Source organism: Anolis sagrei, chromosome 2 (genome assembly GCF_037176765.1).
Source record: "Anolis sagrei isolate rAnoSag1 chromosome 2, rAnoSag1.mat, whole genome shotgun sequence".
Classification (NCBI taxonomy): Eukaryota; Metazoa; Chordata; class Lepidosauria; order Squamata; family Dactyloidae; genus Anolis; species Anolis sagrei.
The window spans coordinates 121219684-121244298 of NC_090022.1; the positions used below are offsets into that span (position 1 = coordinate 121219684).

The window sequence follows — 24615 nt, forward strand, 5'->3', positions numbered from 1 at the left end:
AAATAAATTAGCCACTTTTGACCTCATTAGATCTTTTGGCAGCATTTTCATATTCAGTTAATAAACAACATATTCTCAAGAGTATACACTTGTTAGATAAGCTGATGTAAAAACAATTTAGTAGATACTATTTTAGACCTGAATCCTGCAGTCCATCTCAACAGAATAGATCCACTGAATCAGTCAGATCTACATAAACGCTGTGCCATTCAGTAAGTAAAAATGATTAAATGGATCGACCCCAGTTGAGACAGAATTAGGCCTTTAGTCTACTGTAAATTCTCTTCAGCTACCATTTCGTCAAAGGATGAACCTCACAGCACCAGCTCAAGTTCAGGCAGTCTTGTGCTGCAATACCATTTTAGTCTTTATAAATATACCTCTCAGTATTGTATTCAAAGAGGTAGGTTTATAGCCACAAAAGCATATGTAAAAACAAAAACCAGTTAGTTTTAAAAGTGCTACTACATTCCTCTGCTCTTCTTCCTTTTTATCCAGAATCCTTGATTGTTTCTATTTACCCAGAAAGGCTGTGTAATCAGCAATAGCAATTCATGGTGATGCACTTTGATGATTCAACACAAGTCTGCTAGAGAAGCAATACAAGACGGCAATGAGGAATTTATTAGTGTCTCTTCGGAATTGTCCTTATGCATTCCCATTTCTCGTCTTCTTCTCTTGGCTCAAGCATGTGGATAACATTTACCTAGAAATATTGGGATACAGTGTAATTGTGATGGACTTATGGTGCTGCTTTTGGCAGACACATGATTTAGATATGGCCATTCACAGTAGAACTCAGAAACGGCTGGACTTTGACATGTCTACTGAACCTGAAATTTGGGGCATGATAAGATATTGTGATTAAAGTTTGTCACTGTATGCAACCTTCCACTTCTCACATTGACATCTGGCTTTGTTTTTTACACATGTGAAAGTGAGACTAGGCCATTAAGTGGAGTTGTGTCATGTCTGGTGACTTTTCATAGCTGAAGATATGTGAAGACAACTTCTCTTGGCTATCCGCCTGATCATTCAGGTATCTGTTTTTGGCAAGTAAAATTTTTCACAATTAAAAATTACATGTATGCAAAAAAACCAAAAAACAAACTTCTATCCTATCCCCAGGGTATAAATGTAAAGTTCTCAATAGGGTGTGAGCAGGAGCCACAGGGGATACTGAAGGCTCTAGTGATTAGCTGTCTTCCTTTGGAAGCTCTCTCTCAAGTGCACCCATTTTGCAGTAATGGCCAATGTCAGAGCATCTCCCAGTCCGGCACCCACAATCCTGGGTTGCAGCCATTGTGAGCAATGGATATCTGTGAAGTAAATATTGATATTTTCACACACACACACCAGCAATCTCTGGTGCCATGTCAGAAGCAGGAACCCTCTTCACACTGGAGATTACTGGCAAAAAGGGGGAGAAAATGTCAGTATGCGGTGCCCTGATGAACAGGAGAGCATACCTATTGCTTAAAGCAGAAGGCAGGATTAGGGTTTCCAAATTATGGCAATAGCACCATGACTGTGAATACATAAGGATTGCAAACACAAATCACTTGCTTTTGTAACTGTGATAGTGAGTTCCTGGTAATGTTTTGAAATTTACTATTGACATGGAGGCTGGAATAGCTTCATTTGGGCAAACAGGCTCAGCCCTTTAAAAAATGTACGCAGAGTTTTTCCACATTTTTCATTTGAAACATTTATTTTTGGGAAATACATATTAAACACTATTATTTATACAAAACAGGACTAAATTTGCCATAATGCATACAATCCTCAAAAAGGCCATTCCTATAGTTTTGGATGATTTTTTTTTTTGGTTTATTCAATAACACCTCCTCCCTCTCCCTGCAAAGTACAATATAAAAAGAGAAAGTCATTTCCCCCTCACTTTCTCCAGATGAAATATTGATATGATGCATTTTTTTTTGCAGAAATGCATCTAAGAGGGGGGGAAAAGATATTTTCTATTTCAGTTACCCATTTCATAGTCTTAAACAATGGAAATATATATATATATTTAGTTAATACACAATTTTTATTTTGCTAAAATATAGCATGTCAGCAAGTAAAAAAAATAATTTTCCTCAGCTTAACACAGCTCAGTAAAGATTCCTCTATTTTATTTTTATTTTTAGTTTGGGAGAAAAAAACCACAGAATTTAAAAAGGAGTTTAGATTTACTTGCAACAAACAATGGATGAAAGCCTCTGAGAAAAAAAAGATTTGGAGAAATATTCATCAGGGGGTGGGGGAAGGAAACAAAACCAAAAATCCCTGACAGCTTGGATTAAGGAAAGAAAAGCACCCTTCTCATGGGCAGTTATGGAAGCAGCAAATGCAGTCAAAGGAAGTCTGGGGTGGAAATCATTTTGCATGCTTGTGTTATGGATGCTAGAGCTTGGAGAAGTTGCTTTTTTGGACCATGTTTCACAATCTCATGGTCACTGGTGTGATGTGCATAGGGGATTCTGGGAGTTGCGTACTTTTAAAAAGTAACTTTTCAAAACTCTGATCACTTGCAAGAGGAAGTGGCCTTTGACAGGCATCCTTTTCTAAAGGGCAAAGGTGCGGAACATCTTCATTTGCCAAGTAAGAGAGGGCCACACTAGTACCTATATAAAGAAGGTGGTAATTTAAGATTAGCCTTTGTTGAAAAACCAGGAACCAGCACTCCCCTTTTCCTTATGTTTTGTTTTTGAGGGTTCCACAAGAGGGCAGCATGGTCAGAGATTTCCTGTTTTCAAAAGCGTCTGCAAGTCTACCAGCTTATGACATGGCAGAGTAAAGGTTTTCTGAAGCTGATGACTTAACAGCAGAGAAAACAAGACCTTACGGGCCTTCCTGACTCGATCCCGTGCTCAATCAAAGGTTTCTGTTCTTCTGAAGCAAGGCAATGTTCAGCAAATTCCTCTAGTGTTGTGTGGGGGGCAGTGGAAATGGCATCTTCAGAAGGAAAGGACAGAAATCACCTCCCATTTGGAATACGGTTTTCCTACCATTGCAATAAGACTGGCTGGAGAATATCTATGGTAAAAGAACCCTTGGAGTAACCCAGTTTAAATGGTAGCATACAATTTCTAAAGATTAAAGTCAGTTAGCACAGCCAAACAGTTTTCACGTATTCTCAACATATCCATAGGGACTAAGATTACATGTACAAGTGTGCTATGTCAACTCGTTTTTTAAAATCCATAACTCTGACCCAAAGTGCTATTTCAGGATGCGTGCAAAATCCTGAACCCAGCTTTTCATATGGAATATGGCTTTTCACATGGAACCAAACAACATGTACTGGCATGTCTATGTATGCACACAGGTTTTTTTAGCCACAGTTAGAAGGGTTACACATCAATTGTAAACAGTGATACTCCATACTTCATGAGCCTTAGAAAGGAGATGGATATGGCGATTTGAAAAACAACACAAATGTTTTCTCCACTGACTTTGCAGAAACTGTTCTGAGCAAGCATACAGTATGATATCTGAACAAAAGTCTGGCTCAAGTGTACATACAACAAACATACACACTTCTAAGAAGGCAACAGAATTTGGGATTTCAAACCTGTAGGAAAAGGAAAAGAAGGGGATAGTCTGCATTGGGCAACAGTATCTTGGCCTCATGAGAAGTTGCCATACATCTTCCATACTAGGCATCCTCCTCTTTTCTAATGAGAAAGGCAGCTCCCTATTATTGCTGGCTTTGAAAAAGAAAGCGCACAGAAATTAGACATGCAGAAATAAGAGGTACACAGTACTCAGTCGAATTGTGCCATACACTTATCATCCATCCCTCCATTACTCATGTTAAGATCCTATTGACTCATAAAATTCTTCACCTGAAATGGCTGGAGTTTTGATGCACAAAGACAGAGAGAAAGTGCACAAACTGAAAAACAGAAAACAGCCACCTCCCTATCCTGGGCCTACTACAAAGTAAACCTTTGGCACTAGTTAGATCAAGTGGTTTGGTGGAGGCTACCCCATAATCCTGGACCACTGAAATGAAGAAGGCAGAAACATGCTAAACTTTTAAATCTCCCCCACTTCCACAGAAGGCAGGAAGAAGTTACTGTGGCAAATGTTGTCAATCATCTTTATGCCCATATCAGGCCTGTATAAATGAAGAGGACAGTCTTATCTCAATTAACATTGTCCAACCAGGATCACATTGATATGATTCTGCCAGTGGGAAATTAGGCAGGCAAAGATGGGGTGCTGCATGGACGGGTGAGGAATGCATGGCATTCTCTTGAGTGCAGCTATGCCCTGTGCTGAACTAGCCTGACACCATGGCAAAACACATGGAAAGGATGATGGACTTTTCAAGCAGCCTCACCAGGCTTCCATACTAGGACAAGTATCCCATGAAAGTATAGTTCACTTCCTAATCTGTCAGAAGGGGAGATGGTAACTCTACCTTCTAACCAAGTTCATTATTTCAGTCTCAACAGCCTAAAACAGAGGTCATGATAACTAGTTTTGTCTGCAGAGTTCCAAAACACAATGGCTGGCTCATTACAATGGAAAAATCTAAGCTAACATTTCCACGACTAACATTAGACATCAAATTAAGGAAAGCTTCTCCTGAGACTGTCCTTAACATTTTCTCTTTCCTATTGGTCTCTTACAATAGTCTAATGGACAACATGGTCACTTTGTCCCAATGAGTATAGGATAAGGGCAAAGTGCTACATTTCCTATGGAAAGTATTTGGTTATTTGGTCAACAAGGTAGGTTTCAGTAGAGGAGATATGAGGCAACAAGGGGGCTATATGGTTTTTGTTTTGTTCTTAAGAAGAGAGAAAGATGGGGAGGGTAGGAAGAGAAAAACGTGGATCCAAGCTTGAACAAGGAGTGTTACATTTCATTGGCCACTAACTCCTCCTTGTCAGCCACACCATTGGAGAGCATGTTCTTGCTTTCATTCAAACGTTTGACTCGGTAAGCTTCAAAATGGATGCTGCTGGTAATGTCCTTGATGTTTTGCATGTGTGTCCTGCAGGAAGGAATAGAGATTGTTATGAAGAGTTTATGTCCACTGTTGGAGACAAAGAGCTGAGCAGTACAATGTAAAAGGATTCTGAAACCATGCCAAAGCATGTGCTTTGGCCCCACAAAATCCAAGATCTAGTCCTTGACTTTTCCAGTTACTGTAAGACAGTTTTGCTCAGAGCCCTGATACTAAAATCAGGAGTGAGGAACCTGCAGGGACTGTGTTATCAGTTTTAGCTAGCAGCTTTCAAGGACAGAGCAGGCCAGCATTGCCCTGAGTTGTAATTACAGGTTGAGCATCTCTTATCCAGAAGCAACACCAGAAGCACTCCAAGTGGCCAGCTACTGGTCAAAGGACATTTAATCAACTACCAAACTCACAAATTTTGTATTTTGTCTGTTTGTTTGTTTTGTTAGAAATGTAATACAATTGATTGGTTGCCCTGACACGACAAATAAATAAATCTCTTATCCAGAATTCCAAAATCCTAAATACTCCAAAATTCAAATTAGCCACATGGGTGGCTGACATGGTGACATCGTTGCTTTGGGACAGTTCAGTGTACACAAAATTTGTTTAATTACTAAACAACACTGAGTACAAAATGAACCTTCCAACTCTGTGTATAAGTTGTATATGAAACATAAAAGAATTATGTATTTAAACTTGGGTACATTTCCAAACTATTTCATTATATATGTATATGTAAATGCAAGTATTCCAAAACCCATAAAAGTTCAATTCCCAAAACAGTTCTGGTTCCAAGCATTCCAGAAAATGGATATTCAACTTGGACATGGTCACCGTTTGTATATCCTTAGAGCTACAAACACCAGGATGTAACTAGGATGCCACTTCATCTCTCTCTCACAGAGAACCACTTGCACTGCAGCCTTCAAATGTATGCTGTCTTGATTTATCCCACATCACTTCCTCCATCTGGACAAAAGGCTACCAACCTTATCAGAAGATCCCGCAAGTAAGCAAACTCACAATGCGTTGTGTTTTCGACTGTAAAAGCAAGGCACAGGGAAGCTAGTTAGCATTAAATTAAAAATCCAAAGCAAGACATGATTCCAAAAGTGTTATCAATTTGCAAGGGCTTCCATCTCCCTTCTTCCCCTCAAATTCCATTATGTTATCTAAAGATTTGACTCTCTCGGGTTAGAAGGAATGATTCTAAATGCTTAAAAATGATGTGCCCCAAAACAACCAAATGGGAAACTGAACACCTCAGAAGCTCAGGGGGCAGTATTTGTTTTTTTAGGAGGTATGGGAGAGAGGGGGAACATACAGGGTACAGAGATAAAACAACTATCAACTCCAGACAACTGCTCATCTCCCCAGAGTTAAACTGCAAGTCCCACAACCCTTTGACATTATAGCCAATATTTCTGGGATGATGGGAACTGTAGTCCAACACATCTGGTGGTGAAGGGAGTTGGGAAAGCTGTGTCAGAAGAAAACAAACAGCTCTTTGGGTAATATTATGCCCAAAGAGGACCTGTTCTGAAGCTCTCACTTTAGAGAAAGAGAATTATATTTCCTCACAAACACGACAATACCATGTCTTTGAACCACTATCTGGTAAGCATCTGTCTTGTAATGGCCTCTCTACTTGTATGAGTTATCAAGAACTGGCCACAGGGGGGAAGCAGAAGGCTTAAAATGATCTGGCTTTTATGTCACCGTTTAGACTCCCAAGTAGTTGAAACTTATCAAAGCAGAAAGGCAGCCTCAAACCCAGTGTGGTTTATCTCTATATTTTGGCTATACAATAATAATGGGAAAGGAGGAGCGGGGGAGGAGACAGGGTCATTTGGTGTTCTAGACGACATTGTGGAGCCAACCACAAGGGAAGAGAAATAGCTTTGCACATATCTCCTGTGGGATGCCCTGCAATGTTCTGAACTCCAAGACTGCAGCTCTACCCACTATCCAGGCCACCAATAGTTTCAGGAAGGGAAGGAACACAGCCCTTCATTACACATCACAAAAATGCAGTAATACTTTTTTTTTTGTGCTTCCAGAAAGCAAAGAGAAGTAGATTTGAATTTAAAGTAGATTCTGGGGTTTATTTCCACATTTCCATTTCCCCAACTTATAGAAGGAAAGTCTCCTAATACACTTTTATTTACATTCTTCCCACAACAAAAATGAGAGCCAGCATGATGACCACACACTGACATTAGCATTGAACCACAACTCTAGAGATAAGGGTTTGAATCACAACTCAATCATAGAAACCCAAGACTGACCTTGGGCAAGTTATCCTCTCTCGGCTTCAAAGGAATGCAAAGGAAACCTCATCTAAATACATCTTGCCAGGAAAACCGCATGATAAGTCTACCTTAGGATCACCGTAAGTTGGAAATGACTTCATGATACACAGCAACACAAAGTGAAGTGCCATGATGAAGTCATTTTTAACTTTTTTTCTGCAAAGTGGTATGTCACAGAACAAATATCCTGCTTTCAGCATGTTACTCTATGAGTCTTAAAATGTAAATGCCCTCTTGGCTTTGGCTTTGGCTCAAAGCCAACCTTAAAAACTCTGGCATAGACACTGAGAACTGGAAGCCCTAGCCCTTGAGCGCTCCAGCTGGTGGTCAGCTGTGACCAATAGTGCTGCAGAATTTGAAGAGGCATGAATGGAGGGTGAAAGAGAGAAACGTGACAAGAGGAAGGCGCATCAAGCCAACCCCAACCGGGACCGCCTTCCACCTGGAAACCGATGCCCTCACTGCGGAAGAAGATGCAGAGCAAGAATAGGGCCAGTCAGTCAGTAGCCTTTATTTCGGTCAACAAACCATCGGCTAAGTCAAGTGAAAGTAGAATGATGAAATACAACAATTAACAATTAATAACATCACATTTGGCTTATGATTAATAAAAACAAGTATCACCATTCGCTATCGGATGAATGACTGTCTATATAATCTAAAACAGGAACTGATTGCAAGTTAATAGTAAGTCTCCCGAGTACTCTTTGTTACACTCAAGAATAGGGCTCCACAGCCACCTACAGACCCACAAGAATTCTGATCCTGGAAGACTATCCTACTCGGCCAACAAGGGATTGTCTAAGTAAAGTAAATGCCCTCTTCATCGAAATAAATCTTTAAAATCCATACCTAATGTCCGTTCACTTGAGCCATTTGGCCCAGGAGCTCAGTTACTCACATCAATCTCAGGCTTTTCTTTCTGTCTAACATGAGACAACAAAGCACACATCCCATAGAACTGGTGATGTGTTACATTGATGCCACCTTTGTAAATTCAAAAATCACCTTGACAGATCTAAAGCTATGACAATGGCAAGGAAGCAACGAACACAGGCGTGGGGACTCTTACCTTCTATTGTTCCCCACTTCGTTTTCCTTCCCAGAATTCGTCTTCCATTAATCTGATATTCCTGGTCACTGCCCACCACAGCAAATGGAATCATTTCCTACAGTAAAATCAGTGTCAGAAATAGGGATTATAAAATTGAACCTTCTTTAAACTAAAGTCACAGTAAAAACTTAGAATGGATTCCTATTCCAACCTCAATCTCAGTAGTTCTGAGAATTCTGGAATGTCTTTTCAACACTTCTATCAATAGTTTCCCACACAGTAGGGTTAAATAAAAGCTCAGCGATTAAGAGATCCTGAAGAGCTTTTCCAGAGACCCATTTTCATTTGTTAATTGTACATAAGGGATGAAAAATAAATCAGTCTTCCAGAGGCAAACCAGTATCTCATTCACTTCTATTTTCCAGAGCTAGAGTAAACAATCACATTGAGTGTATTCACGAGGAGCATAGATTATCTACATATTAAACACATCTCATCTCAGTTGCAGTGGTGCTTGATTCACTTCATTTAAACATCTCACCAAGCCATCTAAGTGGTACGGGGATATTTTTGCAAAAGAAATGCAGGCTTGGAATCTGGGAGGTCTTAAAACGGCATTGGGATCTGTATATGGCCCACCAACCATACTTTCTTTAACCCTCAAAGTAAAAGAGCATCTCATCCCCTATACACTCCTCAGTTTGAGAACCTGAGGATGGGCTGGGGCATGTTTGCGGAACATTTTCCAGGGGAGGCATGCCTGGCACTTGCTTAAATGCCTCTTCAGTAGCAAGATAAGACATTTTTTAAGGCCCTTCCAACTTTGTGTTAACCTCATTCTGTTACTGATCTCCACCTTGATTATTGTTATCTTCTTTAAAGTCCAATTATGGAACTGTTACTCATGCTGGCATTCTTCATGAAGGACATGGATGTTCTTGCTAATTTTCTTTCCTTTTAATGCTATTTTATATTTCATTTTGCCTGCTGCATGGTGACTGACAGATTTTAACTGAAGGAAAGGGGAAGATGGTATGAGCTGCCCTGCTTCTCCCATTTCATGCACAGACATTGAGTGGGCTGGGCTGGCATTTGTGGCATCAGAACAGCTGTCCCCAAGACAGGGGATTTGCAAAGGGTTTGGGCAGACTGCATGGCATACATAAGTTTCCAAAGCACTTGCTAAAGCTTTCTGTAGTTGCTACTGGTGGCCTCACTCAGTTGAGATGCTACTGGCCCTGAAAGAACATCTCACTTCTTTAATAATTTATATAAAAAAATGAAATACATGTAATCAAGTGGAAGATTTTAGGTTCAGTCCTAAAATTCAACCATCAAACCTCTGAACACAAATTAAATGTAATTTAAGCCCACATACTCTAAATTTTTCATTTATTTGTCGGTCTTCAGAATCTTCATCAAACTGTTTTTGTGGATACACATCAATGCCATTTGCAAGGAGATCTGCTGTGATCTAAGAAAACACAAGGAAGAGAACAGATTGGTGATGACACAGTAATTGACCCACATTGCCAAAAAAGAAGAGGAAAGCAGGAAAGAGGGAGGGAAGCAGGAAAAAGAAAATATCCCTTCTTGAAATAGCTGGAGTGAAAGTGCTGAATTCTGAGCTGCAGTGAAGTTCTCATGGGGTCACATTCCTCCTCACCCACAAGGGCTCCCAGGACACTGTCTAAGGTACAGCAGAAAGAAAAGTAAGTCTGGATCTGATCCATATTTGGACAAATGTCTGCCTGGGAAATGCCAATGGCAGTGCTGTATTTTGTAAAATAAACAAATAACAGTGACAATCTGTTGTGGACATGGTTGACTAGATACACATTACAAAGCAACGGCAGTACATTACTAGTAAGTGTCAACATTCGAGGATATTCTTTGATCATCTAAGGATTCATGCTGCTCACTGCAGTCTCCCATGGAGGTTGCATAGCGATCATCCTCTTTCTGGACGTGGGCCACCTGCTCCAAGGGCACCAGTGTTGGGAAACAGGCAGGGGAAAAGACAGTACTTTGTTTCTCTCAGTACTCAGCCCCACAGAAGCAATGGAAGATTTAGAAAACCGGCTAACTAGAACAGGCTGTGGGCAAAGTATGCATTACTCCAGGTACTAACTCCAGGGCCAGAGAAAGTGTTTGAAAACTTAGGTGGCAAGAAGCCAAGGGTGGAAAGTTCTCTTTTTCTATAGAAATTTCAGCAGTGGACTGATTTTTTTAAAAAAGCAACTGTAGAAATATCTGAGAAAGGAAAAAGAATCAAAATGGGGAAATTGAATTTATTCCCTCTCCCCAAAGAGAGGGCAAGCCAAGACAAATATAGGCAATAGGTCTGGAGATCGCTAGAGGCCTTCCCTCTCACCATGCGAGATTGCTCTGAGCTGCGTCCCAAGGAATGTGTTGGGCTCCTGCCCAGCTATTGGGTTTCACAGACAGCCATCATGTGGGGTGAGGGGAATTCTAAGGAGAGGCAATCTTCAGGAAGGTCAGAGAAACTGCCCTCTCACCACTTCCACCTGCTCCTTACCCGTTGTTTGAAGTAGTCCCTCTCCTCCAGTGTTAATGTGTCTGCTTTGGCGATGACAGGCACAATGTTGACTACTTTGCTCAGGCGTCTCATGAATTCAATGTCCAATGGTCGAAGGCTAAAAGCAAAATTACAGAAAAGGGAAATGATGAAAATTGAGGTGTATGACTTTAAGACATTGCTTTCTTTCCTCTTTCCACTCACTCAATTGCCACAAAAAGGCAGGCCCTTTTCTCTCCCCACTCAGAAGCTTCTACCTAAAGTCAAAGAGCAGAGCTGAAATGTGAATAGGGATCTCCTTAGTTATATCTCATCTACTAAAGATTATCTTCCTTTAGCATGAGAGAGAGCTGGATGGGACCACAGGAACTAGATCAAAGGAGGGGCCAATATTTACTCACATAAAATTGATCATTTTGTAGTAGTAATAATAGTAATAGTAATAGTAATAATAATAATAATAATAATAATAATTTTATTTCTTATTCACCTCTGAGGATTGAGGTGGGACACAACACAGTTAAAAACACATCATTATAAAACTTTATGTAAAATACATATTAAATTGTATTTATATGAAACACATATATTAAAACATGGAGAATAAAGATTAAAGTACAGTACATATAGAACATGAGTCTAAAATTCACATGGGCCTTAAAGGTAATCGTTGCTCACAACACACTAGAAAACTAGTAATTCACCACCAACAAAAGATCAGTAATTATGTGCATTGATTCTAGTTGAGTGTTAAAAATTGGCTTCAAGTCTTGTTGTTATTATGCTTTCAAATTGTTTCTGACTTATGGTGACCCTAAGGCTGAAATTGTATAACTCTTCTAGTGTCAACCAGTAGACTTCCATGAACAAGTGGGAATTGAACACTTGTCTCAACCCTTGCAGTCCAACATTCAAATGACCGCACCATGCTGGGGCTCATTTAGGCCTCAGGATGCCAAAATAGACACTAGAAGCATGCCAATGTGCCTTCCTGCACAGGTGATCTTTGCTTACCCTGTGATTGATACTGCTGTATTGAAAGCCAATGTTTGCAGACAGGGATCTTTGTGGTACAAATTGATCCATGAAGTGTAATTAAGAGATAGCTATTTGCAAGAGAGGAGCAAGTGGTGGCAAAGGGAACCTGAACATATGCTCAACATGGATGGGTACTTTCTTGTTGCAAATTGGATAAATGGAACAAAGTAGAGGAGATATCTTTCACATAAAAATAAATTACATGAGATCCTAGAGAGTGGGAATAGGGAAGCTTTAAGCATCTAGCTGTCATCCTGATCTGGATTGAGCTCCACATACCTACTGTTTGTTTTGGAAGAAAACACTCCCAAATGCAATCTCAAATCAAGTAGCAGACACAGTGGATCGGATCTACTCCCACAACCGAGGAAGATAGGAATGCCGGAAGTCCCCTATTCTCTCTGTCCAGGCAGGGGCCATGCTTGCTAGTTACTGTTTGAAAACTATTCATGCAGTTGCCAATTATGTCAATGGCATCTTAGTGTAGTTTGTCAGTGAGATATAGGATATGGAATTGTTCTCTTTATTTGTTTCCAGCTATAGATTTGACTTGCACAGAGGGTTTAGTTTCTGGTTCAGCTACAGCAATTATTGGGTGACCTCGGGCAAGTGTTTTCTATTAAGCATACTCTACAGGATTAATGAGAAAACACGTACATACATATATACAAACATACACAATCAATACAATACCATAGTGATAATAATCTCCATCAAGGCTGCACTAGTCACTTTGGAGGATGTGCAGGACAGAAACATAACTAAATAAATATATTTCCTACTGTGAAAGTTAAGAGTTAGCAGTGTGTTACAGATGCTCTTCATGTGGACTAAAATGTGGACGTGGATTGTCAGATTTAGTAGTTTTACTCGCTGCCACAGGAGGCAAAAAGTAACTTTCTTCATTCTGTGTGAATTACAACTTCGGAGAATTTGACTTTATATGTGTCAAACCTTTAAAATCTTTTGGACTACAATTTCCGGCATCCACATGAACACATGTACACTTGCCAAATATCACATGCATATACGGGTGATATGCCTTCTTTTGTGGGAGTGACAATCCAAGTTAAAACAAACTGGTGTGTGTTAAGTTCTCTGACTTATGCAGATATCAGCAAAAATAGAAGGTCCAGAAATTTCAACTCAGAGAAGGCTTCCTAATTAGGGATTGTTTTTGCCAAGAAATACAATGCCAAATGCTTAGCAGACCAAAAGCACATTCTCTCTCCCCCCTCCTTCTCATTCCCCTTTTCCAAAATATCTTGGCTATGCCTGGCAGTTTAAAGGGAGTAGCCATTCCATACCAATGACCTACAATAGGAAAATGTCTGTCAAAAGCAAGCTAAAAGCAGTTTTCATAGTCCTAAAGAAATATAATTTCCCTCTGTGTTCAGCAAAAGCTAATTAGGATCCAATTAATGCTTGGCCTACAATGACACAGACAGAGTAGGCATGTGTGCGCATGCATGTGTTGCTGTGTGTGTAAATTTTAGATATGGGGATAAAGCCGGTTGGCAAATTCAAGCTCTGAATGCTTGGCCCCCACCCCTTCAAAAATAATAAAAGCATGGGAATTTGAATTTGCTGACTTAATTTATTTCAGCAAGCAATACATCCTGAACGTGAACACAAGCTGAAGGACAAGAAAGAAAGCAGGTAACAATAGAAAGAGCATAAGCAGAAGATCACAGTGCTGGTGCAGTATGGAAAAGATTATGCAAGGAAGGCCAAAAGGTCTAAAGAAAAGGAACAATGTGTGGATTTGGAGGCTATGGTGCCTAGGAAATACAAATGGACAAGCATTAGTCTTTTAACTAATGGGACAAGGATGGGAAAATGAGACAAGGATGGGAAAATTCAAAATATTCAAATGTAAAATGTGTCTCTCAGGTATTCAGAAACTGTGATAAGAACATTGGAAAGTCAAGGATTGATGGGTATGATGCTGGGGAGGTTGTGGGTGGGGTTCTGGGGTGGGATTGTGAGTTTTAAACATAATTTATAATTATATTTATTATATCTTAATTGCACTTTAACTCTATATGCCCACAGTACAAATTATTTTTTTTTTTAAAAAATGTATTTGTTTTGTTTTAAAGTGAGATTAGATTGTTTGGTTGTTAGCTGTCTTGAGTCCCCATGGGGATAAAATCAGGATATAAATAAAATAAATAGATAACAATACATTTTCACAGTTTGCCTTTCCCCCACACTTTTAGAAATAAAATATTGTTCTTTGTGCAGAAGAGAACATTGAGAAACAGAAGAAAATTGGGAAACAGAAAATGCTGTTTTTTGTGCACCAAAAAAGTGACTTTTAAAATCCCGAAGAACTGTGACAACACCATAGTTTTTGCAAAATTTCTTATAGTGGGAAAAATGCAAATTACTGAATTAAATTTAAGAACCTTTGCTTCCCCACTGTGAATCCCTCAGAGGAAATAAAACACAGGGGAGATGCCTGCATGTGCGGTGTATCAGATGGAAAGTTAATCCTTAAAAAACAATGAAATGCCTCATCCAGTTATAATTGCCGTTAGTGGGTGCTACTCACTCATTATGCCATTTCCCTCACCCGAAGTCATCTTTCTAAATATTTTATTTCATGCTCATTGTCAATTCTCAAGTAAGTTGCAGTCCCGAGTCTAAAAGACTTGAACAAGGTTGCTTATGATATAGGGTGTTTTAGAGGGAATCGTATTCATGGAGTTGCCATAAGTCAAAGTCAACAGGTAAAAATGCTATTTGCTGCAGTAAAAGGAGGATTCTTAGTCAACTAAAATTAAATAAATGAAACTGTTGATTTATCACCTCACCAATCAACAGAAACACAGACAAAACATTCCTTAAAGTAAAAAAGAAGAAGATACAACTAGCACTTAAAACTATGTTGTGCCACAATGGCCTTAGTATGTCCATATCAGTCTAGATGTTGATGCCAGGGCTGTCTGCCACATCCAATCTTAATGATGGTCATTTGTGTCCCCTTAAGGTATGGAGTCCTGGATTTTAAACCTGAAGTTTAGCCTCAGTTGCACCACAACTGAACAAAGAATTAACAATACCAGTGAGTGGCATGGGTGATTAAGCTTCCGCTTCATACATTTTCATAATGTGCCCTCCAAAAACTAGGCAGACTACCTGTCCATCCTTGACACATAGAGAGATGTTATATAAAACACCCCAATTCCATCTGGAATCATTGATTCACTTGGCTATTTTTGAAATCCTGACTTACAGTATTCTCAAGGTGGTCACCCGTTAAAATCCACAGGGAGTGCCAGTATAGCTGGGGACAAATTGCCTCCCCACACAATTTTGGAAAATGAGCTTGACTGGGATTTACAACATCTGAAAGAGAACCAGCATACAGAATACTGCTTCAGACTGGCCCAAAGCCTTGGGATTTGCAACTCTGTTAATCAAATATTTTTAGAATATATCTAGAAAATATCCCTCCATGCCCAGTTTTTTTCTTTTAAAGTTCTGGAACTAACACAACTGTTTGTGCCCATTACAAGGTGGGGGGATTATTTCCCTTTAGCTTCAGAGCTTCTGACATAGCCTCTGCAAATAATAGAGAAATACAATTAAAAAGAAGCAAGCAGACTGAGAAGAGTATCAAAATCCACTACACCCAGCAACACACCAAGAGAAAAATCCCAATATATTTAGAGACCAACTGGATATAGGAGTGAAAACACCATGAGAGGGGATTACAAGGTGTGCAACACTCAGCTAGAAAAGCCAGGATTTACCAGTATTATTAGAAAACTAGAGAAGTGCACCGTCATCCAGAGAAGTATGCATCCACCAAAGGAGCTGACAAGCATGTTCCAATTCTTAGACTTGTTTTAGAATCAACCGGGAATTTCTCAGATGTCAGAAATAGTGAATTTGTAATGTGTCAAATCCTTACTATGTCTTCTCTGTTCATCCTATAGTATTTAACAGCCTTTTAAAATAGGAGCTTTCATGTATTTGTTAAAAAGGCAGAAAATATCATTGGGTTGTAGGTTTTTTGGGGTTGTATGGCCATGTTCTAGAAGCATTCTCTCCTGACGTCTCACCTGCATCTGTGGCAAGCATCCTCAGGATCTGAGGATGCTTGCCACAAATGCAGGCAACATGTCAGGAGAGAATGCTTCTAGAACATGGTCACACAACCCGAAAAACATACAACAACCCAGTGACTCCGGCCATGAAAGCCTTCGACAGAAAAAAGCAGGTTTTTGAAAACATGGTCAGAAGCATAGTCCATGATGGTGTGTGTGTGAGAGAAAGAAGTACAAACTAGAGGATGACATTCTACAATTATCAAATGGTTTTCAGAAAGTTCTATTTTAGAAAAAGCTAAAATGGGAAATAATTTTTGTTTTGTTTTACAACAGTCAGTGTCATTTCAAAATCAGGCAAATGGCCCATCAAACTTGAGCTGTAATGAGATGGGACAATAGCACTGCTCTATAGTCTTCAGTAAGGGATTCAAAAGGCTCATAAAAGCCACTTGCCGCTTTCCTGTGCATGCCTGACTCAGTATACAATAAATATTTATGACCAGAAGAGGGGAGGGGTGGAAGAGACGAGCTGAATTGAATTTAATCCAAATTTCATCAGCCCAGAAAACAGTGCTCATTTCAAGCTAGACTCAATGTCCCAAAGGCACTGAAGCTTGATGTATAATATGCTAATACAGTCAACGTGTGAAAAATGCACGTGCTTTAGAGGGAAGGTGCCAGGGCCCATGAGTGCCTTAATTAGAAAAGGGAGAAATGTAGGACATGTTTGGAGTCTATTGGCATTTCAAGAATTGCAGGGCGGGGGGGGGGGAGAGAATTCGGTAGAAACCTAAATTTATTTATTATTACCATTGACACATTTGCTCTATCCCTATATAGTGGTTTTCTGCCCAAGGGTGGGTTATATAGAAACCCTATATAGTGGGTTTCTGCCCAAGGAAGGCCCATAAAATGCCTTATGTATATTATAATAAATTACTGCTTGTATATTTTCATACTTCTCTCCATAATTCAGTGGAGTTATCAACTTTTGCCATTTTGGAAGCAAGAAATCCTATGGAATAGGCATCTGGTGTTAAGATATTTGCTTTGCAAAGAATCATGAAAAAAAATTAAGAAAAGGAAGAATAGACTGCTCACACTCTTGGGATCTGGTTGAGTTGTTTTAATTGATCTTAACATCATATGGCATGGGCTAACTAGCATATAGCAGGGGATCCCCCATGATTTAATAAGGGAAGGACATGAAACAGCATGTGGATTTGGATGCACGATGAGGTTTCCATTGACAAAATGGCTAAACATATCACAGAAACCGAAGACCACAACGCAGATCAACAAAAATACTGTTGTAAGCCTGGGTTTTGTGTGTACACACATATGCAGATTGTTGCGTCTTCTTCTTCATTAGCTTGTCTTTTGTAATTTGAACAAAATAACTTTTGTATGTGAGAATTCAAGAACAGATGGAAACAGGGTCAGGTTTCTATTTCCCAAAAGTCTCCCATATGAAGCCCTACCATTAACAGTATCCCTTAATCAAAATGCTTGGGACTTGTTTGGGATTTCAGATTTTTTTCCCCCAGATTTTGGAATATTTATATTTGCATATATTTGAAAAATGTGATTCCATGGAGATACATTTTAATCACACACACCTAATTTAGGTATGTAGGGTCAGAGCTGACACACATTTCCAAAATGTAGTTCTTTCATATCCTCTCCAATGGGGGAAGGTACAGGCCAGAAGAGACCAAGACAATGCAAGCGCCAGTTGCCAGAGTTCTCTGGCCAGAAAAAGTTGTCGCACAGCAAAGTTTCTCCAATTCAAGCCTCATTTGCAGCTGACACTTTAGTTAGTTAGTTTTACTGTATGTATGTAAGTAACATAATGGGCCTTGGAACAGCGTGGGGGTTTTCTCTGGTGAGGGGGAGAGCAGAACTGTCAAGAAGAAAGACATGACAATGGGTAGACAAAACTTCTCCTCCCCTGCCCCCCACCACACGCATGTCTTTTTCTGTCTAACAGCCACAAGGATATAGAATTTCATCGGGTGTCAGACAGCGCCAAACTAGTATTCCCTGACAATGATTCAACTCTGTTAGGGGGAGCCAAAGGGCACTGTTATTACATCTGAAAAGTTCTGTGAAAAGAAAAAAATAGCCCAGCGTAGAATTCATTTTGACTACTAAATTGCTGATACTGAAATGGAAGCGATATGACAAGGCAAAGGAATTTCTAGGGCACTGATAACCATCAGAAGCATATGCTTGCCGGGGGGGGGGGGGGGGTGAACAGTTTCTTATTCTCCTCCCCTACTAAAGTTTCTTCCATCCTCAAAACCTTACATCTCCCCGCTCCATGCACCAGAAGTCTTAATTAACCCAAGTCTTAATTAAGGCTCGTCAGCTTAGTCTTCTCCCATCCACAGATTTGCATGTTCATTTTGACAACAAAATAGGAAACCAATAATCCCAGAACAAACTGTTTGTGGTAGGAGTCAAGGGAACACCTAGTCCTAGCCTTCTGCAGCAGTATCATGCTACTTGTAGCCAAAAGTAACTGAAGGGGCTTGAAAGTCAATAATGGAGTGTCTCAGAACTTCAAAATCATTTCTTGTATTGGAAACACATGTTCCTGGGAGAAGGGGAATACACCAAGCAGACTTATAGGCACCGTCTACCATGCATGCAGCTGGGTGAGAGGCAAACTGCAGGATGCCATTAGGAGGTCTGGGCCAGAGCAGCTAAAGTTTCAGTGACTCTGTCTGAGAAACAGAAGTGTATAATTACACAAGCTTACAAAGAGGCCTTGCTTGTCGAATAGGCCCTTTAGCAGACAAACTCTGAATCAGAACTGTATCCATATGTGTACATGCACAGGCATGTGAGAATGTCGACAAGCAAGCTAACAAAACCATATGACTGGCATGAAATCAGAGGCTGAATGTACCAGTCTACCTGGTTCCAGAGACAAACTGTGGTTCAGTTCATAACCGTGGAATGTTGTCTTCGATCAGGATTCGTATCAGTTCTCATACCCATATCCATAAATGTATAGTTAACTTGCTCTAAAGTCCTCAATCTAATGGGCATGGCATGCCTTTCAGGTAAGTTAGCCTGAGAAATAGTAACTGTCCTAAAGTCACCCAGTGTCCTTGTTGATCAGTGGGATTTGAATTCACACTTCAGCAATATGACACTCTAGGCCACATGTCTGCTCAACTCTCAATGTGCAAAGGGCATCCTAATTTGTGAGAATGTGGCACAAAAAGTGATAACAAGACAATCTTATGAAAGCAGTAGGGCAGATCAGTAGTATCTGCACTTAGAATATGAGTGATTTATTTTTTTTGCTCACTAACAAAATTAAAAAGTGCAATTCAGGAGAAGTATACATACGAGTGGCCAGTGGCAGGAATGAAGTATATACAGCAGTGGACTCTGCTGTCTGGTATCCGCTTCTTCCGGTTAATATTGAGCTCTTCCTGCAGGTACTTCTCATACTGATCATTGATGAACTTCATAATGGGTTGCCAACTGAGCAAAGAGAGATATGTATGTAAAAAGAGGAGCAATATCTGTGTGGCATGCTTCAGACCACATACACACACATACACATTTTAATAAGCAATACTGAAAGTTACCTGCTGTCATTTTGGAGCTCTTCATGGGTTGTTTTTGGATGACCACATTACAACTTAATCAGTAGAGATATAAACATATGCAATTTCTTCATACAAGTCATGATTAAACTAGGATGTTTCTAATTAACTAAAGTTATCTTTGAAGTGGAAAATCATGGTCATTAGCATCAAAACATGTCAGGATACTGAGCAAAATCCAAACAAAGGTTTCATAAGCTGGTTTGTTCTGGAGCTAAAATGTTACATTTTTGGTTTAGATAATGTGGCAAATTAGATATTTTATCTGTATGCTGTGAAGAAGAAGGAAAGGAGATGCATGTGAAGACAAAAGGCTAATTCAAACATCATCTAATTTTTATCTGAAGTACTATTTATACCTTGCTTTAGATTTGCAAGCCAGCATAACAAGAAATTACTGGCAAACTCATTCACCTTACTTTTATCAGTGCTCGGCAAGTTTCCTAGAAAGGCAGTAGTTCCTTTTTACAGGTCCTATAGGTTTGTTCTTAAGCTGAATTTGTATGTATGTCAGAACAGGTAGATTCTTTAAGTGTAACTCTAGCCAAATATCATTCAGCTAGCTAGCTATACATTTTTGATAGCTCAGGGAAGGATAAACATGCCTGTGGTGCTTGTTTTACTGTCTGTGCCTCTGTTCAGAAGATTTTGCCTCACTTTCTGTCTCTGTGGCAATTGGATTTTAGAAAAAAAAATGGCTTGTAGGTACTTATACTTTAGTTGGGATTCCATAAAAGGATTTAGATCACAAATTCTCCCGAGCCTACTGTAGGTGGCAGTACCATGAGGACACACAGATCAGGCTGAGAGCTATTGAGCTGCAGAAATACGCTCTATCTAGCCAAAATCACATTTGCCAAGAACATTTCATCCAATTACTCCCAGCTAGCCCCTAGATTTAAGGATAGAAATGAGATCAAAATCAGCTCTGTATTTGCTTCACTGCTTGTTTTTGCATCAGAAGCAGCTTTGTTTAGCTCTCTAACAAAACTCAATTAGAATGATGGTCCTAATGAGTACAGATATATGGATAATTCTAAAGCTCCAAATCCCAAAGTATGTTTTTTTCCATACACATATGCAACACACAAAGTGGCCTCCTGGGTTTCTCATTTAATGGTCACACACCAGTTCTCATTGTTGATATGGTCTCCAAATCCGGGAGTGTCAATGACAGTCAGCTTCATGCGCACGCCCTTTTCCTCAATATCTGAAACAAAAGTTGAAGAAGATAAGGTAGCAAGATGTTATCCTATAAACACAGTTGAGAAGATTCCTCCATAGTCAAACACCTTCAACAAATACGCAATGGGGATCTTGCAGACATTTAAAGACTTTCCAAAATTTGGTGTTCTAAGGATCTAAAGGACTTTTCCATCTTCTGAACCCTTTACCCTGCCTCCAGACTGTGAGATTCTCAACATCCCCATCTTCCTCCCCAACCTGCAAAAATAACAACCTTACAATATCTTGCCAAGGCTCACCGTGTGTGATGGATTTGATTTCAATTGTTTTAGGGATTCGCTCTTCAGTACTCGGCTGTACAGATTTGCGGCTGATTTTGGATTTGAAGAGAGTGTTGATTAGTGTAGATTTTCCCAAGCCACTCTGACCTGAAAGGCAGCAGGGGACACAGATATCAGAAAGCCTTGCTATTGCATGAATAAAACCACCCCAAAATTGGCCTGCACACTGTGTACATTTATGTTATGTTCAAACGGCATTTGGTTACACACACAAAGGCTGCAAGAATTCAGTCATTGCTTTAAGAAGGTCTCATTCTGTTGATTTTGCCCCACTCACACAATAGTAAGGATTTGGAAAAAAATGTCTTATGTGGGGCACTGGACAAGGTGTCTTAGGCCCCATCTACACTGCTATATAATTCAGTTTTCAGAATGCAGATTAATTGCAATGAACTATCTTATATTGCAGTGTAGATTCAAATAATCCAGTTCAATGTGGTCCAATCTGCATTATATGAGTCTATACTGACCATTATAATGCAGTTCAAACTGGATTATATGGCAGTGTAGTTGGGACCTGAATTGCAACTGGACATCAAGGTCAGCTTGCAGACAACTCTTTCATCTAATTTTGCCGCTTAAGCTTTATGGAGAAACAGGAACTGACTGATATTTAACTTAGATAAAATCAGAATAAATTGTTCATACCTTGATGTCTGATTTCTGTTCCCTCCAACTTTGTTTTAAAACTTTTTTCTTTAACACAAATTCTTATTATTTGTAAAACTGAAATTGCCCTAGATCCATTTTCATTGTAAGCGAACACTATGCTCCCCAGACATTCTTGTGTCAGTGAACTCTCTTCAATTTATATTTTTCCAGTATAATTTTTTCTTGCCATATAAGAGAAGTTTGTTTCAAAATAAAGAAAAATGTGGACTAGTTTCACAAAGTTCAATTTAATATCCTTAACAGTAGATAGAAGGTGGTTTCCAGTATGTTTTCCTTCCTTACCCTAAGAAGTCATGAGGGTGGCTTAAACGTTCAATCAGCATCTGCTTACCTCTAATCAGATATATTGGACTACAATACCTGTCTGGTAAATGCTAGAAGCTACAGGTAACACATGTCAACTTAACTTGGCAAATAATAGGCTGCACCTTGCATAAGTTAATGGCAAGCAGTTCTTATTAAAATAAATAAGACTTAAGTTACAAATATGTTTTCACATTTATCTCAGTGGGATGTATGTCAAACCAACCCAGCCTAGATTTTCTAAACAATATTTCACAACTGAACCTATTTCTCATACCTCAACATAAGATGCAAACTTGGCTACAAGATATTTTGTCTGTTTGTGTGTGTGTGTGTGTGTATAGAGAGAGAGAGAGAATCATAGAGTTGGAAGAGACCTTGTGGGCCAACCAAGAAAATTACATTTAAAGCACCCCTGACAGATGGCCATCCAACCTCCAAAGAAGGAGCCTCCACCACACTCCAGGGCAGAGAGTATCCTGCCTTCTTCCCTTCATGGGACTTAAAGCAGCTCCCTTTAATTTGTATCAAAGTTCAGCTAAAATCTTATTATGTAAAAGGGTTTTTTTAAACAATTAAAGATTTATGTTTTAAAAGCACATAGTTAAAATACTGCAAAGCACATTTAAAATGCAATTAAAAAGGGAAAAGAACATTCCACATTAGAAACACCCCTATGGGACATGATTTAAAAACAAAGGTCCTGCAAACATAGTAAGGTCCCCACTTGGCTGCAGAAAGGGTCCAGAGGGTGCCAAACAAACTTCCTATTTGCTCCATCATAACTGTGTTAAGGACCATCTATACCTACGGTTTTACAAGATCTTTAGCTTTCTCTACAACTCCCATGATTGCTTAGCATCGAGCCATGGTAATTAAAGTGGTGTCGAGCTGTATTAATTCTGCAGTGTACTGTAGTTGCACTCCAAGTCTTACAAATTTGTAGTATATTCCCATCTCCTAATAGAAGAACTCATATTTTGGGATGCTATAAAAGCGAATAATTACTCTAATGGAGCAATTCACTTTCTCCCTCCCTTTTCTTTTCCAACTGATTCTAAATATCTCATAACACCAGTGCTGTCCAAGCACAGGCCACTCTGATCTGTTTGGCAGAACTTGTCATCAATGTTTTAAAATTCACTGGTTTTAATCTATTGTTATATACTATGTTAGTTATATGCTGTCTTTTATATTTTGTAAGGCATTGAATTTTGCCATTTATTTATTGTGAGCTGCTTTGAGTCCCCCCAGGGATTGAGAAAAGCTGTATATAAATGAAATAAATAAATAAAAAATCATCTGACTTTATACTTTTCGGTTCTTTGCCTTCACATGCATACTAACAGTTTCTCCTCCTGTTTTCCATTTTGGCTCCCTATCTGTTGGCAGTGAATCCTGTCTTGGTCATTAGAGGGAGGGAGAAGTATGAAAGTGTGAAAAAAATACATCTCGTTTCCAAAAACAACAAACTCTCTTTTCGATCAAGAGGAAAATGTTGCCCCCATCTTCAAAATTGTAAAATGACCTCTCATCCTCCACTCCTTGTTTTCTTTCCTTTAGCCCATCCACTGTTTGTGTAAACAGGAAAAAATGAACCCAATGTTCTGGAAAAGATTGACTGATGTTTTCATGGATTTTGCCAGCGGCAGCAGCCAGCTGAAAGAATATCAAACTAAAACAATTATAGTAATACAATATGACCCCCTTATCCACAGTTTCAATATCTGTGGTTTTACTTCCTCATGCACCAAAAATATTCCCCCCAGAAGAGTTTGTGGGCTTCTCTAGATCTTCGAGTGCATGCCTAGAGTACACAATTCTGGCCCAAGAGCAATCAAAATAGAGAGTTCACTATTATCCATGGTTTCAAGTATCCATGAGAGATGGGGTCTTGAAAAGTATCTCCTGTGGATACAGGTGTCATATTATGGTATACTGAAAATGTATTGATAAGGTAGATTACTGGTTCATTTGCTAAGACAAAGCCATCACTTGTGGCTCTACATTTAAATCAAAATTGAAATAAGCAAAAACAAAGTCAAACGAAGTCAAATATCTTGCAAAAATGGTTGATATTCAGGGAGTCAAAAAGAGACACTGCTTTTCTATTCTGCCACCACTTAGCCCTTGAGTTAAAAACAACCCCCTGATAAGGTATGTTCATCACCATATGAAATAAACATCACAAATAGATGTCATTAACTGAAGTATACTGATCTCTTTAATACAGCCTATAATTCTTATTTTGAAACATCTGGTGAGTTCAGGTTGCAGGAGACTCCCCTGAGGAAAAGGTCTTTCATTATGTGTTTCATAGCACCAGAGTCAGAAGGATGCGAATACATACACAAAATCATGCTGTAAAAGAAAAACAAGGAATGAAAGGACCTCAAAAATTTAAACACATCTGGTTAAGTTTACAGGCAACCAAATAAATATCCTTACTGAAATCATACTCTTGCTGTCTACATAAAGTTTTACTTCACTGTTAAAACAGAGGGCAGGA

General features: G+C 39.3%; 1 protein-coding gene across 5 annotated transcripts in view; it reads right to left on the bottom strand.

Moving 5' to 3' along the window:
• Nucleotides 1-1692: 1692 nt before the first annotated feature.
• Nucleotides 1693-24615, bottom strand: part of SEPTIN9 (septin 9) — a 259663-nt gene continuing 236740 nt past the window's right edge. For all 5 annotated transcript variants that reach the window (XM_060764567.2, XM_060764569.2, XM_060764568.2 and 2 more), the window contains 8 exons: nucleotides 21090-21218; nucleotides 20734-20815; nucleotides 19343-19480; nucleotides 10881-10998; nucleotides 9720-9815; nucleotides 8360-8456; nucleotides 5965-6016; nucleotides 1693-5008 (listed from right to left, as the gene is read on the bottom strand). In XM_060764567.2, coding sequence (XP_060620550.2) covers nucleotides 4870-5008; nucleotides 5965-6016; nucleotides 8360-8456; nucleotides 9720-9815; nucleotides 10881-10998; nucleotides 19343-19480; nucleotides 20734-20815; nucleotides 21090-21218 — 851 coding nt within the window. In that variant the 3' untranslated portion in view covers nucleotides 1693-4869. The remainder of the gene's footprint in view (nucleotides 5009-5964; nucleotides 6017-8359; nucleotides 8457-9719; nucleotides 9816-10880; nucleotides 10999-19342; nucleotides 19481-20733; nucleotides 20816-21089; nucleotides 21219-24615) is intronic.